At 41.1% G+C, this 20,869-nt stretch overlaps 1 protein-coding gene across 1 annotated transcript in view; it reads left to right on the top strand.

Annotated features, from left to right (window-relative positions):
• Nucleotides 1–20,869, top strand: part of LOC145397754 (cell adhesion molecule Dscam2-like) — a 61,010-nt gene that overhangs the window by 39,483 nt on the left and 658 nt on the right. The window contains exons 17-27 of the mRNA XM_080270776.1: nucleotides 756–900; nucleotides 1,465–1,595; nucleotides 1,998–2,230; nucleotides 4,961–5,162; nucleotides 5,863–6,006; nucleotides 7,305–7,433; nucleotides 10,032–10,187; nucleotides 10,710–10,921; nucleotides 15,981–16,044; nucleotides 16,084–16,293; nucleotides 20,639–20,726. Of these exons, the coding sequence (XP_080126902.1) occupies nucleotides 756–900; nucleotides 1,465–1,595; nucleotides 1,998–2,230; nucleotides 4,961–5,162; nucleotides 5,863–6,006; nucleotides 7,305–7,433; nucleotides 10,032–10,187; nucleotides 10,710–10,921; nucleotides 15,981–16,044; nucleotides 16,084–16,293; nucleotides 20,639–20,726 (1,714 nt within the window). The remainder of the gene's footprint in view (nucleotides 1–755; nucleotides 901–1,464; nucleotides 1,596–1,997; nucleotides 2,231–4,960; nucleotides 5,163–5,862; nucleotides 6,007–7,304; nucleotides 7,434–10,031; nucleotides 10,188–10,709; nucleotides 10,922–15,980; nucleotides 16,045–16,083; nucleotides 16,294–20,638; nucleotides 20,727–20,869) is intronic.

Consider the following 20,869-nt stretch of genomic DNA (forward strand, 5'->3'; position numbering starts at 1 on the left):
TCTTCTATTTCATCTTCAATTCTTTTTATCTGATTTTCCTTCTTCTGTTTGCTTGCAGTTCAGCAGGTCCTCTTTCTTTCATATTTGACTGATATCCCTTCTATTCTTATACTGTATCCAGTTACTTCTTCTCTTTGATTACACTTGATTACACTAAAGTAAATTTTGCATCATCATCATATAGGGCAAATGCCACAGGGCTCATAGCCTCACTCTCATTCCAACTCCACCCATGGGGATCCCATTGTGCCACCCTCCAGGCAGTGACTCTTCCCCCTCGAAATATCTCTCGACAGGAAGCATCAACCCATTCTATCCATGAGTTTTGTGGTGTTCCCTTTGGTCCCTTCCATCCCAGGCAAATTCTCCCAAAGATCACCCTATGAGGAGGATCAGTTGTTTCTTTCTTTCTTTTTTTTTTCTTACTCCTCTTCCTATTTCATGTAAGGACTGTGTTCTGTTTGGCATTGGAGGATTCATAGCACCTCTTGACTGTGCTGTTGCTTGGCATAGGAGGATTCATAGCACCTCTCCCTTTAAATCAGCAAATTTTTCCATCATTTTATGCCTCAGTATCCTCATGTATGTCAGTGATGCAAACCATGTTTACTATTAAAGGATATAATTATAATATACAGTATATAGCATTTAAGAGAATGTACAGGAGCAATATGCAGAATAAATCTCCAAGGAAGAAGCACCATGAAGCTTCGTATGCCACATATAATATGGTCCTAATTCTCACTGTTCTTCAGTGCCAGCACGTGTTGTGTCATGGGGCGGTGTCACTGAAGTGCACTATGAGGAGGATGTCAGCCTGAGGTGTGAGGCTGTGGGTGACCCTCCGCCAACACGCTCATGGCTCAGGGACACACAGCTCCTCACAGACTCCACCAACAAGTAAGTAAATTGTTTAATGGTATTCTGACAGTCCTACATTAAGCATATTCATAATGAAATAGAGATTATGTGCATGCTCCTGGCTCAAAGACATGCAGCTCCTTTCATATGTGAAACATATCTAAAACTATAAAGAAGAAAAGATCATGTGCATGCTCCAGGCTCAGAGACATATTTAATCTCCTCACAGGCAAGCACCTGATAAGTAGAAATTTTCCCAATTTTCTAACAGGTATATATGAAGACATTTACAGTAGAATTATAATGATAGAGAAAATATAATTTTTTCAGATAGATAGGCCTGTGAGATGAAACCGGGATTGCAGGGGCTTGAATGATTGTGTTGCCCATTTCACTGGGCATGCTGTTCATAATTCACTAACTTCTATACTTTCACTTTCCATCTTTCTGGTGATGATGAAATCACTTATTTTTATGAATGATAATGAAAATTATAAAAATGATGATGATGATGATGATGATGATGATGATGACGACAATGAGGTCGATGATAATGATGCAGTTACTAGTGATAATGATGGTGACTCTCATGCCCTCCTTTAGGCGTGTATCAAGCTACCCTGATGGGACGCTGGTTCTGAGGGATGTTCAGAGGAAGGACTCAGGAAACTACACGTGCAGAGTCTCCAACCCACATGGTGATGACCACATCACTTACTCCCTTGCTGTCCAAGGTATCTACATAGTTAATTAACATAGTCCCATACTCTTTCATTATCCAAGGTGCCCACATGCTGAATTAATACTGACCCTTGGTACCAATCTAGTTGCCTCATATTTTGTCCAGTATAGATGAATATTGATTTCCAGTAGTGTTAATAATATTTTTTATAGTTATCTTTTCACAAAGGGGTACATTTATGCTGCCTGTGTTGTGTGTCAGTAAAACACAGTCAGTAAATGATGATATAAATAGGTTGGAGCAAACTGAGATGAGGATGATGAGATAGTTGAGTTAATGCCTCCTTCAGAGACAGGGTGGTTAGACCAGCATTGAGGGAATGTTTTCATATAAAGTGTGTTATTGATATGATGCAAACAATGCCTAAGATGGTTTCTTCCCTCACTTCCCCCAGTACCACCAGCACCACCTTACATCCATGTAACACGAACGGGCTCCACTAGTTTGACAGTGTCGTGGCGGACTGGTGATGATGGTGGTGCCCCGCTGCTGGGCCTTACTGTGTCCTACAAACGGGACTATGGGGAGTGGCAAGAGGAGACTGTACCCCCAACACAGACAGCACATGACTTGCGCGGTCTCTCCTGCGGCAGCCACTATGACCTTTATGTCACTGCATACAATAAGGTCTGTCACATCCCAATCCGTCAGATCTTTCACTTTCTGTAGTTTGTCCACTTGGTTTAACTTTCTATAGTTTGTCCACCTGGTGGAGATTTTTGTTCATTTGCATCTTGTTTTCCTTAGCCCATTGGCAGAATAAAATAATGCTACATCTTTACTTCCTTTTGACAGCACATCTTTGTTACCAGCATTGTGCACTAATGTTAACCATTTGTTGCAGCTCAGCATTGAGAATAGAGAGATGGCAATAGTGGGCCAAGTGAAAAGGACAGTATGATTTATGTTCACTTCACAGTGTTGTTAATAAGTTTTCCCTTGTTAAATACAGTATTTGGTTTTTAGCTACACCACGGACACAGAAGGCATGCCGTACTAGCACTTCCTCCTTACCAGTTCATTTTGCATTTTATACTTTAGTATTCTTTTGCATGTAATTTGATACCAGTTTTATAGTGTTTCATTTCATTTATAAAGGCTCCAACTTGCTTGCATCCATTGGTCTGGGTAACCTAAAGGCAGCTTTCCATGTTGCTTAATCAATGGCAGCCTCCCTGTTCAATCTCTTATCCTGAGGTCGCACTCACTGATCTTTTCCTAGGTCATTTTTGGTCTGCCTCTTGCAACCATACCCTCAAAATTTACATCCCTCCCCTTCCACACCCAGTTGCCTCCCTCCATCCTGTCAACATGCCTGAACCATCTCATTGTACCTCTCCTCATCACAGCACTATTACTTCCAAGTCCCATCCTTCTTCTCAACTCTTCACAGTCCTAACACCCCAGGCCTCTCATTCAAAGGTGCACTACACATCCATCTAATCATTATTATTTCTGTATGTTTGAGCCCATGAAAATTCTCTTCCATTACTGCCCAGGTCTTAGTGCTGTACAACATTATGCTTCTAATGTGGTGCAAACCAATATAGATTGCACAGTAACATACAGCATACAAGAGACTATTAATGTGCCACATGCATATATAATGGGATAGGGAAGGACTAGATAGCCACCTAAACTAATAAAAGTAAGCTGTAAATCACAATTATACTACAGTATGTTTCTGACAATGCCTATGCTACCAAGCCTGCCTACCTATGATTCCTGTCTATTCCTAGTTCCTGCCTACCTGTGTTTCCTTTACTTTCCCTATTACCTGCCTACCATTACAGTACTTCTTGTCTACTTTTGCTTCCTGTCTGCCTCTGATTTATGTTCATTGCCTCTTGAACCTGTTAAAATTTCTGTTGCTAAGTACAGTACTATACAGTATTATGTTTCTCAGTCAAAATCATATACAGTATTTCATCTTAGTGCTGTATCATACTCCTGAGGTATGTACCATCATGCTGATTTAACAGGTTTTCTTGTGTAAATATATATAAATAGATAAACAAATTTCAGTTACTTCAGATCTTAGTATCTATGAAAGTTATATCAATAAATGATGGACCAGATGATAGCCGCCTTGGTTATGTGACAAGTGCTTCTGATATGGGAGTTTCTGTTACTGTACAGTATTCCTTTTGACTCATTTACCTTTGTGAATTTGTGTTTTTTCTTTCCTAGCACTGTCCTTACAACCTTAATTTGTAATAGAAGTAATACATCATAATTACATCATCTAATCCTGTGTTGCCCCATGAAGAGCATAGGAGTCCTGGGCTAGGCAAATTGGTCCTGATATTTAAGATGAGAGTGACAAGCCTCACTCATTCCCCAGTGGCATTTCGTGAGCAGTAAACCCCAACCACCCCTTGGTAAACCTGCACAGGCCCATTCCGGCTGGAGTGCCTTCATTACCCACTAAACCACTAGGTGCCATAATTTGATTATATGGTTACCACCCAGCCTAGTAAAGGGTTTCCTTGTGTACAGGAAACCATTTGGTTGGTCACTCAGTGTAGAGTCACCCATAGACAGGAGGAAGAGAAAAGAAAGATAGAAGAGAAAGGAAGGGAAGAAGGAAGGAAGTGAGGAAGGGGTAGTCTTTCGAGAACAGCACTACATCGAGTGAGTGGATGATGAGTGTCCCCACCTACCACATCATCAAGATAAAACCATCATCATCATCATCAAGATGATCAGTCTATGACTGGTTCATGTAAAGTCTAGACCTTTCCAGATGGGAGGGGTAAGCCATGGTTCATTGTGCTGGCCTATGATGGGTTGACTTGGAAGTTATTATTTGTTTGAGAGAACCCAAAATCTTTCACCCTGGGCTTGAATCTAGGATCTTGTAATAGCTAAGGAAATAATCTGCTACCTAGACTAGCAGATTCCCCAGGTTAAACTCAGGTGCATGTTACAGTTTTTGCTTCTGGCGGCACAGACTTTAGGCAAGGTGTTTCAGCTGTATTTTTTTATTGTTATTTAGATGCCTTTTTGAATGGACTCTGCAAAGATGAAGCTGAGTTTTGCCACAAGAAGTTTACTTCCCCCCCCCCTCTCTCTCTCTCTCTCTCTCTCTCTCTCTCTCTCTCTCTCTCTCTCTTCCATGCTCACTGGGCATTCTTTCATTTTAGTACATTCTCATTCTTTGTTTCTTAATCTTAGATCGCTCCATCTTTAAGAGGGGAAAAAGGTCAGGATGAAAATGAATGATGGTGATATATTTAAGTAAAGCAAAAGATCAGGATAAAAATAAATTTTGATAAAGTATTTAAGTGGGGAAAGAGGTGAAGATGAATGATGATGCTATATTTAATTTACTGAAGAATCTTTTTCTCCATGAAGGTGGGTCATGGTCGCCCCTCTGAGAACCTGCGCACCAAGACGGCTGGGTCTGTGCCCATTGCTGGTGGGCGTGAGGGTGTGGTGGTGGCGAACACATCTTGGGCCTCCGTCTCCCTCACCCAGTGGAGCGATGGTGGATGCCCCATTAGTCACTACAGCATTGCATACAGGAGGACTGGATCATCAGCAAACTGGATTGTTGGTAAGCATGTACACCAAGATCCACATTTTACTTTGAGTATAGTTCTATCTATCTATAGCTCGACGCCGTAATCCAGCAAAGGGTGGCCGTAGACAAAACGCCTCCATGTTGCTCTGTCACCCACCATTTGACTACCCTCCCCCCAACTCACCCTCCCTCCCTCATATACCTCTCAACTCCATCCCTCCACCTCATCCTCGGTCTACCCCTCCCTCTCCCTCCCTCCACCTCACCTACATACACCCTCTTAGTCAGTCTTTCATTCTCCATTCTCTTCACATGTCCAAACCACCTCAGTGTATTTCTCCTAATCTTCTCATCAGATGAAAAATACTGTACTGACATAATTCTGTACCATTTCTCTTTGCTCAGTATCATCAACTTAGTAAAGACAAAAATTCTGCTGTCATGTCATAACATAGTGGTCCTGCCCTTGCTGGTAAGGAGTCCATAACAGGTCATGATGATTATTCAGGTCTGAATGAAAAAATTCATCCATAAATTTCAGTTGCACTATAATTGCTTCAGTAAGCTCAAGTTGTTGTCGTACATTCATATGATAATGTAGTGTAATTCATGACAGAGCATTGGTTTGTTCTGTAGTTGTGGTAGCTATAGAATGATAAAAGAAACTGTACACTTAGTCTTACATTCAATGCTTAGTCTGAACTTTGACCATACATGTCTCCCTGTCTTGCAGTGTCAGAAAGGGTGGAGGGGGGGCGACCAGTAGACCTGGTGGGGCTGGAGGCAGCCACTCAGTACCTGGTGAGGGTGACTGCCTACAACTCAGCTGGCAGTACTGCACAGGACTATCCCTTCACTACTGCTGCCTTAGATGGAGGTTGGTTTAGAAGCTTGCTGGAATACGTTAGGCCCTTAATACTTTCAAACAAAAAGCTTCTTCCTGTGTTAGATCAGTATGTCATAGTTTTACTGTGATAATAAAACAGTCTCATTGTTTCTAAGACACCAGAAAGTCAGTAGGCCTTTATTAGTACCCTGTAGAATAAAAAAAAAAAAAAAAGGACATTCAGTGTAAATTTAGCTATGCCTTAACCTTTTGATGGCCAGAGGTTCCCTAAGCTGAATAACTTGATCTGGCAGTAGCCACACCATGCCAGCTCATACAGGGGTATTATTCAGTATACTCAAACCAGAAGCAATTTTATCTTCATTTCTTTTCAGTGTCGGGAAAGGTATGTTGTAAATTTGATCAAACCAGAAGGCCAGTAGCTACTGTTAATATGTAAACTGTAAGAGTTCACTCTGAGTTGTAGTTTGTGCAGTTTTGAACTTCTTTTACGCACTAGGGAAAGAGAAAGTTGTTAACCAGCAGTTCTCATTAGCAAGAGGATAGGCTAAGTTGGGGATGTGTTGTGAGATATTGCTACATAAAAGACAGTGACAAGGTGCCTACATATGGTGATGATGTGCAGCTGTAGCAACCACCTGAGAGCCAAACTTCTCATATTTCCTTGCACTTCACCATGAGGACCCTGGTCCGAACTGGGTGAGGCACTGTCTTCCACATGGGGATGCCGGATCTTTGCACAGTGTATGTACTGTGCTGTTACCATACTGTAAGATGATCCCACAGAAACAGTTGCTTACCTGTGGTCAGTGGGTTTGCTTGGCCAGACATGCCAGGCTTAGGCGACAACAACAACACATTTTGAATACAATATGATTGCTTCTGTAAATTGGAGGAAAATCAGCTTTATAGGTAGCAGTGAATCTGTGTTATTCAGTGCTAAATTAATTTTTTATATAATTTTTGCTGCCTATGGATAATTTCATTGAACATGAAGTATTTTTTTGCACTTGAGAGATTGAAAATAGCCTTCATTTACCCTTCAGTTCAAGAAGTCTTACCTATGCTGAATGAGGTAATCCAAAAGCATTAGAATTAAAGTAAAAAGTATGTAATCAAAGTGAAGTGGTTAGTGGGCAGTTTTTCTTTAATTTGCTGGGGACCTAGTAAAGAAATAGAAAAAAAAGTATTTTCTGATGAGAACTTGTTGTATCTCAGTACAAAAAAAGTCACTCACAATAAAGATTGTCTCAGTTACTGTAAAAGTAAGAAAAGCCTCATAACAAAGACTTGCTGTACTTATATAAATTTATCTCTCTCTGTCCCAGGTCCATCCTCTCCTGGGTTGGTGATGGATGGGGTGTACCTGACTGATGTGAGGGTCCTCCTGCCTGTCCTCGCCTCATCACTTGCCCTCCTCGCTACTGTTGTTACTGTATGCGTGTGTGTCAGGAAGAGTGAGTTGAGACAGATGCTGGAATAGTATAACTTCTGGATATCATGGCCAAAATATATATATATATATATAGATAGATAGATAGATAGATATATAGATATAGATAGATAGATATAGATAGATAGATAGATAGATAGATATACAGTATATATATATATATATATATATACGGTAGGTATATATATATATATATATATATATATATATATACGGTATATATATATATATATATATATATATATATACGGTATATATAATCATCATCATCATCATCATGACCTTTTTTCCCATATAGAAGTGGAATAAGGTAGGATTCAGGAACAATGGTAGAGAATGTATGTAAGTTGGTGTAAGTATCAATGACTGTCTCTATCTATCTATTGCCAGACACCTTAATCCTGTAAGGGGTGATCACAAACAAATTGCCTCCATGTTGCCCTGGCCTCCGCCATTTCTTTGCCCTGCTCCCAGCTCATACCCCCCTCCTCATATACGTCTCCACTCCATCCCTCCATCTCATCCTTGGCCTCTCCCTCCCTCTCCCCCCCTCCACCTCACTCACATACACTCTCCTTATCAGTCTCTCGCTCTCCATCCTCTCCACGTGTCCAAACCACCTCAGTGTGTTACTCCTAACACTTCCTATCACATCCACATCCTCACAACAACGCTTCATCATTTCCTCATTTGTCAGTCTGTCTCTCCATGTGACTCCACATGCTCCTCTCAAATAACTCATTTCCACTGCTGCCACTCTTGACTTCTGTCCCTCCAACAAGGTCCAAGCTTCACTTTCTTATGTTAGAATTGGTATCACAATACTGTCATGTAGCAGCTTTTTCACCTCCATGCTCACTTCCCTGTTTCTTATCACTGCATTCAAGGAACCAGCAACTTTTCTTCCCTGTTACACCCTTTCAAGCACTTCACTCTCTGAACTTCCATCCTTACTCATCATACTACCCAAGTACTTAAATGCACTCACATTTTTCATTTCCTCAGCATCCAGCCTCACTGTACATTCACTGACTTCACTTCTCTCGATGACCATAACTTTACTTTTCCCTGCATTCACATTTAGATTCTGTTTCTTACACACTCTCCCAGACTCATCCTCCAAGCCTTGCAGCACCCCTTTGTCTTCACGTAACAACACAGTATCATCTGCAAACAACAGAACAGGTAGTTTCCAAACACTGCCCTCTCTCACAAGGGCTGCTTCAACATCCACTGCCCTACCTTGTATCTCTTTTATAATCCCATCCATATACAGATTGAACAGCCATGGAGACATGACACATCCTTGTTTCAATCCAACCTTCAATTAGAAAAATTCACGCAGTTCACTATCCATACGCATTGCCACCTTAGCACCCTGATACATACTCTTCACAGTATTCAACAACTTCCCATCTACTCCATATATTCTTAATACCTTCCACAATCCTTGTCTATCAACCCTGTCAAATGCTTTCTCCAAATCCATGAAGGCCGCATACAACTTCTTTTCCTTCTCTTGAAAGTTTTCCACTAAAGATCTAAGAATGAATATCTGATATACACAACCTCTTCCCTTCCTAAAACCTCCTGTTCTTCTCCAGCTAATTCCTTTGTTATTTCTCTAACTCTTTCAATAAGTATCCTATGACATACTTTTCCTATTACACTAAGAAGACAAATGCCCCTATAATTACCACACACTTCTTTTTCCCTTTTTCCTTTGTAAAGGGGAATAATTATACCTGACTTCCAATCCTCCGGGACTCTACCTTCCTCCCAGGCTAAGCTGCACATCTTCCACATCCATTCTACTGCTGTCTCTCCCCCATGCTTCATCATTTCACCACACACTCCATCAAATCCTGGGGCATTCCCCATTTTAGCTTTCTTCATTGCTTCCACAACTTCCATCCTGTCACTGATATGTTTTCTTATTTGAGCTAGACATCATTCACATATAATTTTTTATTTTGGTGATGGCAAGAAAGTTAATTTCACATCCATCATGAATGTTTAGCCATTTGATTTTCCACTCAGTCAGTTACTATCATCTATCATTAGCCAAAATGAAGTACCTTGGGAAGTCACTGCTGTGAAAATGATAAAGAGAACTTTGAACCAATTCTGATCGTCCATAATAATTTTATTTTTTGTTCATTGCATGACCTTAAGAAGCTCATTAATAGCATCTATCATAAGATAAAATGAAATACCTGAGGGAGGTTGCTGGTATCCAAATGTCCAAATGATAAAAATAAACTGCAAATGAATTCTCATCATGCACATTTTTTTTTTTATCCACTTGAAGCTTAGTTTGGTTTTCCAGATATGAACTACTGCTTCTTGTCCTAATATGTGAGATAGCCTTTCTCCTTATGTGTCCCATTAAGATCTGGAGCTTTCCCTGCAGCTTGATAAGATCATCTGCCTATAGCCAGAGTAAGATAATACAGCAGATCTGAATTGGATATATTGTATACCTGCATGTATGTCTTGTGTAGCACTCATCTTTTGTATTATCCACAGTTACATCTCACCATGATTGTACTAACTTCATATCCAGCCCTTGTCCTAGTATTCGTCTTGCTGCATCCCACAGAACCCCCTCCACCATCACCCAGCAGTGGTGGTGAGGGCAGCGTGGGGCCAGTGCAGGAAAATAAGGAGAACCTCAAGCAGCGGGAGCAGTTCTATGCCACAGTGCGCAAGACGTCACCACAGCACCGGGAACCTACCGCAGTGGACAGAATACCAGGTCAGTGAAGGAGTACATGCAAAAATGAGATGGTGAGATGAAGTGAAATGAAGTGAGGTTCTAGGTGTGAAAAAGGGAAAGTTAAGGAAGCTTTATTTGTGTATTTATTTTCTTACTTATTTTCAACTTAGGACAGATCAGTTCTTGATATGTCAGTGCTGTGAGTTGCCAATGTGGAAGAAATTCACCTGGAGAGGGTCTAGGTCAGGCTAAAACTGTTGTATCTTTACAATAAACACAACTCCATATATGGGTATAAGTTTTTCCACAGGACAGACCTTTTGTGAAAGAGTTAGAGATTTGTATATCTATTTAGTACCTTCAATATTGCACATAGTTCACTTTTTTATTCATTAGTCGGGTAGATGAATTCATTCACTATAGGGTAGACCACTCATAATGAAAGGATCAGGATTTTGTTTTTAGTTACTCCTACCTCAATCCATGTATAGATGGGAGGGGATGATGATGGTGATGATATTCGTGCAGATAGTTTTAGTCATCCATTCTTCCTGTTTCCAGAATTTGCTGAGGACATCTACCCCTATGCTACTTTTCACATGAACAACAGCCACCACCCCCAACAACAGCAACAACAACAGCAACAGCAACAGCAGCAACAACAGCCCCATCGGCCCCGACTGCAGCAGCAACAACAGCAGACACAACACCACAACCCCTCCCACACCCACTACCAGCCCTGTCCATACAAGGAAGTGATTGCAGCCAGAGAGGTGAGTGGGAGGGGCAAGAAGAAGGGGAACATGGAGAGGATATGAGGGAGACTAAGGGGAAAGTAGGGAAACAGTGAGGAAACTGAAGGAAAATAGGAGTGTAAGGAAGTTGGAGGAATGATTGGAAGAAGTGAGTGGCTTTAAGGGAGAAGGCTCCAACATGCTTGCATGCGCCGTCCTTGGTCACCTAATGGCGGCTCTCCATGCTGCTCAATCTCTGGCAGCTTGTATATTCAGTCTCTCAATCCTGAGGTTACACTCAGTGACTTCGTCCCGTTTTTTTTTCAGTCTGCCTTTTGCAGCCCTACCTAGATTAACACTTCTCACTTTCTGCACCCAATTATCATCCCCCATCCTCTCCACATGCCCAAACCACCTCAATCTACCTCTCCTCATCACAACACCAGTACCCTTCAGTCCCATCCTACTGCTTAACACTTCCATTGTAGACCTAGCCGCCCCAGGTGTCACACTCAGAGACGCACTGCACATCCACCTAATCTTTGGCATTTCAGTATGTTTGAGCCTGCGAATATCCTCTTCCTTTTGCTGCACACACTCCTCGCTCCCTATAACTTTAACATCACTCACTAACCTCCTATTGGCCCTCATGACCAGGAAATAGTCCATCTGGCTGTTATTTCCCCTAGACTTACATGTAATCAACCTACTCTCTCTCTTCCTAAAATGTGAGTCGCACACAATGACATTCATTGCCTCTGCGAAGTCAAGTATCCTTTCCTCTTCTTCATTTCTCGTACCATAGGCACATCTTCCATGTATTCCTTCATATCCTTGAGCTGCTTCACCTACATGACCATACAAGTCTCCTCCCAAAACTACAATCTCATCATCCCCCATACCACTTACTACACATATTAAGTCATCTCAATATCTATCCTTCTCTACCTCATCCAAGCCTTCCTGTGGAGGATCGCCGTGTGCAGGAAATAATGGAGATGGAGCTGGGTGGAATGCAAGGGTAATAAAAAGAAAAATGGAGGAAGTGGTTGATTTGGTAGGGTAAGAGAAGATGAAAGTAGATCCTTTGGAGAGTGAAGTATGGTATCAGTATGAAAATTAGGAAGAGAGCAAGTGTAGTTAATAGAGAAAAAGGAAGGGGGAGTGTTAGTTAGGAGGGATTAAGGGGAAATAATGTGCAGTTTCATGTAGCAGTGCTCATAAACTCATACATCAGTATCAATAATACAATATATTGAAGTACAGCCTCTTATGATTAATCAGTTCATCACCTCACTGAAAAAAATAAATTCTTTAAACAAATCAGTACCTCTTGTCGTCAGCAACCTGTCAAGAACCATTTAGAGAGTAGTTGCAACTTTTGAGTCCTCATGAATCTGTTATTATTCTATCATTGTGGCATATCTTTGATACTCTGAAGTGCCCATATATGGCTGGATACAGTTTCCATCATTTTCTTAAATTTATTTACATGTACAGTCAGTCTTCATGTAAAGTTGGTGATGTGATCCAAAATACCATGTGTTTTGTTTTTTCTATCTATCTATCTACTGCCAGACGTCTCAATCCCGTTTAGGGTGGCCACAAACAAATCACCTCCAAGTCGCCCTGTCCCCCGCCATTTCACTGCCCTGCTCCCAACTCACACCCCCCTCTCTCATATACCTCTCCACCCCATCCCTCCATCTCATCCTCAGCCTCCCCCTCCCTCTTCCCCCCTCCACCTCACTCACATACATTCTCTTCGTCAGTCTTTCACCCTTCATCCTCTCCACATGGCCAAACCACCTCAGTGTGTTCCTCATAATGCTTCCTATCACATCCACATCAACACCACAACGCTTCTTTATATCCTCATTCGTCAGCCTGTCTCTCCATGTGACTCCACAGACTCCTCTTAAATAACTCATTTCCACTGCTCTCACGCTTGACTTGTGTCCTTCCAACAACGTCCAAGCTTCACTTCCGTACATTAGAGTTGGTATCACAATACTGTCATGTAGTAACTTTTTCACTTCCATGCTCACTTCCCTGTTTCTTATCACTGCTTTCAAAGAACCAGCAACCTTTCTTCCCTGCTGTACCCTTTCAAGCACTTCACCCTCCAAACCTCCATCCTTACTCATCACACTACCCAAGTACTTAAACGTATTCACATTTTCCAATTCCTCACCATCCAACCTCGCTGTACATTCACTGACTTCACCTCTCTCAAAGACCATGACTTTACTCTTCCCTACATTCACCTTTAGATTCCGTTTCTTACACACTCTCCCAAACTCATCCACCAAGCCTTGCAGCTCCCCTTCGTCTTCACTCAACAACACAGTATCATCTGCAACAACAGTACAGGGAGTTTCCAAACACTATCCTCTCTCACCAGGGCCACTCCAACATCCACTACCCTACCTTGTACCTCTTTTATTACCCCATCCATGTACAGATTGAACAACCATGGAGACATGACACATCCCTGTTTCAACCCAACTTTCAAAGAGAAAAATTCACTTAGTTCACCATCCACATGCACTGCAGCCATCGCACCATCATACATACTCTTCACAGCATTCAACAACTTCCTATCTACTCCATATATTCTTAACACTTTCCACAATCCTTGTCTGTCCACCCTGTCATATGCTTTCTCCAAATCCATGAAAGCTGCATACAACTTCTTTCCCTTCTCTAGAAACTTTTCCACTAAAGATCTAAGAATGAATATCTGATCTACACAACCTCTTCCCTTGCTAAAGCCTCCCTGTTCTTCTCCAACTAATTTCTCTGTTCTATCTCTAACTCTGTCAATAAGTATCCTACCATACACTTTTCCTATTATACTAAGAAGACAAATGCCCCTATGATTACCACACACTTCTTTTTCCCCTTTTCCTTTGTACAAGGGAATAATTATACCTGACTTCCAATCCTCCGGGACTCTACCTTCCTCCCAGGCCAATCTGCACATCTTCCACATCCATTCTACTACTATCTCTCCCCCATGCTTCAGCATTTCACCACACACTCCATCAATTCCTGGGGCTTTCCCCGATTTAACTTTCTTCATTGCTTCCAATACTTCTATCCTACTGATTTCTTCCTGTCTTCTCACCTCCCTCCTCCCTCCAGCCATTCCCCAGCCACTTATACTCACATTACTTCCATCCTCTACGTTCAACAATTCCTTAAAGTGTTCTTTCCATCTGCTCACTTTTTCTCCCTTCTCCACTAGTAATCTACCATTTTTATCTTTCACTCCCCTGCTAACTTCACTTCCACCCTGTCTTACTCTTTTCACCTCTTTCCAGAACATTTTCTTACAGTCCCTCCACTTTACACTCAAATTCCTTCCAAATTCCTCATCCACTCTCTTCTTACTCTCTCTTACTAATCTTTTCACCTCTCTCTTTCTTTCTACATATAACTCTCTCTTCCGCCTCTCAACTTCTTCCACGCCCCTATTTCTCATCCATTCATTGTATGCTTTCTTCTTTTGTGCCACAGCCTGTTTCACCTCTTCAGTCCACCACGCTGTTCCTTGCACCCCCCTCCATCTTCTCTTCCTTCCACACACCACATCACATGCTGCACATATTTCTTCTGTAAATATCCTGCACACACCTTCCACGTCTCCCATCTGCTCCAATTCATATTTGCCCAATCGTTCCTCCACTTCTCTCTTATACTCTGCCTTTTTCTCATCCTCTTGTAACCTTTCCACTCTCCTTGCAACTACTCCTTCCTCTCGTCTTTCCCTTCTTCTATTCCTCCATCTTACTTGAATTCTAATTCTGGCCACCACCAAGTAGTGGTCAGAAAGTCCACTCCCCCAACCTCTATAAACTCTTGCATCCATTACACATCTTCACATCCTTTCATCCACACACACATAATCAATCATTGCCTTCCTTTCATTCAGTTCACCACCTACCCTTCTCATCACTCGCCATGTATACCTGTGGATCATTTTATGCCTGAAGAGGGTATTGGCTATCACCAACCCCCTCCCAGCACAAATGTCCACTAACACACTCCCATTCTCAACTGTCTCAGCAGGCACACCCCACTCACCAACTATTCCATCCACCTTCACATTCCCAACTTTACCATTCATATCACCAATCAAAAACACTCTCTCATTCCTTCCAAACTTTTCCATGCACACTTCTACATTTGTCCAGAACTCTTCTCTCACTCCTCTAGCACGATCTTGCGTTGACGCATACACACACACAGTCGTCCACATTTGTATTCCAGCTTTCAACTTTACCCACACAATCCTTGACCCAACTGATCCATACTGTCTTATGCTCCTCTTCCATCTTTTACTCACAACTATACATACTCCCTCCTTTGCCCTCTCATTCTCACCTACTCCTGCACATATACCCCATCCATACTCCCATTCTCTCACACTTTCTCCTCTCCATTTTGTTTCAGTTATTCCACATACATCCACTTTCGCACCCTCAAGCACCTGGACAATCTCTCTCTCTTTCACCTCATCATTCGCTCCCCTTACATTCCACGTTCCGATAACCATGTCCTTTGTCCGGTCCTTGGTCGTCATCGTTTGGTCAGTCCTTGTCCGAGGCTTATTGTTTGTTTTTTTAGTTAGTTGTTTTCTGGGGAGGGGCACTTACCCTCCGCCAACCCTTTTAGTCGCCTTTTACGACAAGCAGGGATACTGGGGGAGTATTCTTGAAAAACCCCCCTACCCCCAGGTTTTGGAAACTGGAAGAACAGCTCTAAGGTAGTAGTGAAGCTGTAAAATACAATTTTTCTCTATTTCATTGTGTACTTAATAACAAACAATAATGTCAAACAAGGCATTATATAATGGGGTCTTACTGTATTCCATTTCAGTGCAGTGTTACAGTACTATAGGTATGTACCCTAACTTGGCAAATCTTTTCATCTGTTTGCAGCTTATTTTCACGTAGATTGATGAGAGAGTGGCACATCTTCATGACTAGCACCATATTCTAGTGCTGATCTCTTGTTACAGCTGAGCATTCAAGTTGGGGAGATGGCAATAGTGAAAAAAAAAATCAGCACATCCTCTTTCTTCACCCCACAGCGGCTCTCCAGTTCAGGAGAGACTTACTGTCGTGTTGGCAGTGGTGGTGGAGGCGGTGGTGGTGGTGGTGGAGGTGGTGCCGGTGGTGGTGGTGGTGGTGGAGGAAATGCTATAGGTGGGGGTGGAGGTGGGGGTGTGGTGGGGGTGAGGGGCCGTCACCCCACACCAGCACCACGTTCTGTCAAATCCGAGAGTGAGGAATACGACACGTTCGGTTCCGACTCGGACACAGACCCACCAGCATCATCACGAACTGAGTCCTCCAATCAGCTGGACCACGACAGGTCAGGGCCGATCAGAGCCGTGCATCATAGTAAGTCCCCGCCGCCCCTCTGTTGCCACTCCCTTTTTCCCAGCTACCAGGGGGCTGTGCCTGTCACCTCACCCAGGCTTACGTATCGATAGGTCTGGTTTGAATCGCTGTGACATTTAAATTAAAATTCATCTTCATGTTCTTGCATATTTTTTGGCTTCTTGTGGTTTTCATGCCTATGTAATGTACATTCATGAAGAATACCAGCATTCCTGTCATTAATGCAAGTATTGTACATGCATTTGTTTTATATTGACTGCCCTGTCAGAGGGATTCCATACACAGCTTCTCAGATGCTTCAGTAGCATCGAATGATCGATGGAGCTTTATAAAATGTATTATGTGTAAACTTGAGTTTGGAGGCACATTGCCAAAGAGTTTTTAAATTAAAAATACTTATTAAACAAATTATCATGATTCAGTATTTTTCATTTGCATTTTGGCACCCCATCTTTAAATGGGAGTGAATGTTAAAATGATGATGATGATATTGATAATATACTGATTAAATAAAAATCAAGGAAAAGATTAGATGAAATACAGTAATTGCCTTTGAGAATAAGCATGGTTCCAGTGATATGATTTGATTTTACTTCTTTCTTTTTTAAATGAAAATAAAGAAAAAGGGTGAGATTAGTATGACCCCTGACCGGCACAGCCCCTTCCCCCCTCTTCCTGCTGTACACTAAGTTGCCAGCATCGTCCCAGAAGCCAGACATCACCAGTTAGTGCAGTCTGCCTCCACTCTCCAGTCACGAGGGGGAGCCAACTGCCTGGCTAACTGGAGGGACCATCTGGGACACCTAAACATCCAGTTAAAATTCAAGCCTTGCTGTTTTTAACTCACATTCTTATAACTTATATTTAGTAATTTTTTTGAGTATGTTGTTTTTACCATTTAACTGTGTTTTATCAATATTTTTTCCTGTTTTTTATGATGAAATGGGTGTTATTTATGGTATCATATGAGAGATGTTCTTAGTTTTATGTGTTATACTATGATTTTCTCAGAAACAAGAAAAAAATACCGTATCTATGTTCCTTATTCACTAATTGTATTACTTTTCATGATTTATTTTCTTGATGAGTAGTTTGGTGGTTCAATATTCTACATCATCCAGAGAAGGAATTTAATCCTATATTCCTACCCTGGCCACTGAGCCTCTTGAATCCTACTGTCTTGTGGCATTGTGTCATACCTTCACACCTGTACAGTAAACACAAAGTTGACAATGACTGCCATTTGTGTGTACCTGTCGCCCACTGAAGCATTTGTATCATTTATAATCGTGTCTATGATGGTTCCAACATGCATGCATGCGTCAGCCTTGGTCACCTAATGGTGGCTGTCCACGCTGCTTGATATCTGGCAACCTTGAGCACCGTGGAGAGCCGCACACAATTAATTGTTTTGTTTTTTATGGTTTTCTTAAAACACGTTAATATATTCGTCATACTGGTACTTTGAATCAGTTAACCATACAAATAAAAAACAAACTCATTAGAGGCTGGGGATTTCTTCGTGCTGCAGTAACTAGAATGAAATATACATAGTTCTTGCTGTTTCATGGGGGTGATGTGGAGCCAAAAGCCCAGTAGCTGGCCTTACACAGTATTCCCCTTTGGAAAACTCAGCCACATTTACACAGAGTCCAGACAGAAACACTGCATCACATGTACATATTTCTTTTATGCAACTGCAGTCTATTCCTGGGATAATCTGGACTCTAAATTCATGGATGACTGATGGGCTAGAAGAAGGAAAACTCCAAACTCATACCTGCATTCAGTGGTAAGAGTTGGTAACCTTAAAGGCATACAGTCATTAAAATACAGTACTTGGCCACACAGTTTGTTGGTGACACACCATTGGTGTTGGAGCTTCATGGCACCCATTATCACTGTCAACTGCCACCATCAAATAATAAAAGCCATGCACATATGTGCACAGCCAAGACTTTCAGAAACATAAATGTATATGCTAGGGTTGTGTTCCAAAGTTTCATGACTTTGTCTTGTAGCTGGTACTGTAAATTAGGGAAAATTGGAAATTGGTTAATCATCTGTAGGGGTAACATTAGAAATGTAATAGACAGTTATTTGTTTTAATTTACTGAGGACTTCATTGTAAAAATGGGCATAGTATAAAAGAAAAGGCAGTACTGAGGAAAATTGAACCTGAATGAAGTCCTGTGGTTTAATACAGTGACTGCAGTGGTTCTGGCAGTGATAAGCACCACTTTGGTGGATGTTGTTGTGTTTCTGTTTACTGTACTCACACCCTCTTGTGCTGTCATGTGCTGATGTTCTCATTGTAATGCACATTGTGACCACCCTTCTTGTCTTAATGCATAAACAACTTCATCACCTTGTCTTGCAAGTTTTGTGATGGTTATCTGTCTCTGCACTAAATGTTTACAGTGTTCATGCCTTTCCAAGTGTCTTGACCAGATGTGAAAATTGTGTACTCATGTTCAGTGTTCTGCTCACAGGATTGTTACTCAATATTCAGGTCATATATAAAAATTTGTTCGTGGTTTGACTTTAAACGGTTGTTACTCAGAAAAAAAAAAAAAAAAAAAGTGTTCACATACTAACTCCAATTCATCAAGGGTAAAAAACAGGTAAAAATCTAGTTCTGATAATTTGTCCACTTTAACTGTTCCGGTGAGGGTACAAATTTTTATAGCTTATTCATGTAGCCTACAACTAGATGATTTTCTTCATTTTGCAGGGAACTCTTGGGGTAAAGGGGCTTGCTTATAAATGTGAGGTTTCAATCCTTTTCATCTTAGAGTTCCATCCTGGTTGAGTAAAATTCATATTTGGTGTTCATATGAATAAACTTGGATTACTGTAGTTATAGTGAAGTGTTTACTGATTTTCAACTTTGTATGGCACTTCATACAGGACCAGGTTGTGTTACTTAACATAGTTTCATTAATGAAGTTGCTGATAGATCGAAAGCTCTTCTCACCTAACCCAGTCAGTCTGGTGATGCATTCTTTTTTTAATACTTGCTTCTTCCAGATGATATTATTCAACTTCAGAAAGAGCCCATGTCCTGATGGGGTCTCCGGTAATTGCAACCGCATCTAACCCTTCCAGTTCATGAAGTATGTCCTAAGATGAATAAATTTATCTGAAGATGGCAAGAATTAAATATATGTCACTGGAGTGAAAGAGTTAGTGTTGCACAAGACTATGATTAAGTCATAATGGCAGTGGATGAAGTGAGTGGGAGGGACTACAAAAGAATGATAAAAAACTTCAGTCTTTCTGTCCAGTGATGGGTTAGTTTATTTTGCACATGCTGCTACAAGACAATGTTATTCAGCAGAGCTTAGGAGATACACCTGGCAGTGAAGGGGTAAGTGAGGCCTATATCTAACCCCTCATTTTGAAAAGTCTCTACAAAGCTGAATAGAATTTGCCTGCTGGTGGTAATAATAAAATACATTGTTTACCAGACTGATGGGGTTTAGTTATTTCCTCTGCGTACCCTCCCTCTCATTTTATCCATTTGCATATGATTTATATTGAATCCTAACCCATTCAGTTCAAGGATACATTTTAAAATTTAATCAGGCATGCGTCAAATTATTTTAACAAGTTTTTTCTTGTCATGAAAGGGTTAATACAATAAAGCTAATATCTGACTCCTGTGTAAAGATTTTAGCCAGAGATAAATAAAATCATCTGGAAATTATAGAATTTTTAAGAAGCATCTCTGTATTAAAGGAGTCAAATATTGTCATCATCATGATTGTCAGGCTGACCCAGATTCCCACCGAACATTAGGGAGAGGAAATATCCAAAGCCAAGGAAAGAGAAAACATAAAAGTAAGAGAACTGTCACTATGCCCAGAGAGATGGGCCATACAATCATTCATGCATCATTCAAGCTGGATACCAAGGGCTTGAATGATGTATGAATGTGTGATCCATTTCCATGGGCATTCTATTCCCCTCTCTTCTGCTACCTCTTTCCTTGTTTCTGGATCTTAACTCATGTTATTTTAGGATTGGAATAAGGGTCAGGATGAGACAGTAATGATGATAATGCTTGTGATTCACTATGTAGTGTCTTTGAACTTAGAAATAACTATTGTTTGTGTATAGAACCCATATTCATGTGTCAGAAGCAAATTTTCTTTTCTGGTAATTTAATAAGGATATAATACCGGGTATCCTATATGCAATACAAAGATTACATGAGAACTGCTTGTGTATCTTTCAAAGCAAGCAAAATTTGTAGGTACCATGTGTTTTGAGTCTTAATAGTGTTAGGGGTGTAGCAAGTGTAAGATTCATGTTCAGAGTAGTAATGCCTCATTTATTTCAGACCTTATATACCACGCGGCAGAATCTAGTACATCTACCGAAGCCTCACCTACGTTACCAAGGCGATCCTTCCATAGAAAACGTGAGAGGTCAGTGGGGGTGAGAACAGCGGTGATAAAGGAGGAGCTCTTTTATTAACCACAAATAATATCTGAAAAAAAAAAAAAAAAAATCTCTTCCATCTCACACTTCTCTTTCACACATAAAGGAAAACATTAAATTATGTCTTGTG

Source organism: Coenobita brevimanus, chromosome 43 (genome assembly GCF_032717465.1).
Source record: "Coenobita brevimanus isolate Jiangsu-jjx chromosome 43, ASM3271746v2, whole genome shotgun sequence".
Classification (NCBI taxonomy): Eukaryota; Metazoa; Arthropoda; class Malacostraca; order Decapoda; family Coenobitidae; genus Coenobita; species Coenobita brevimanus.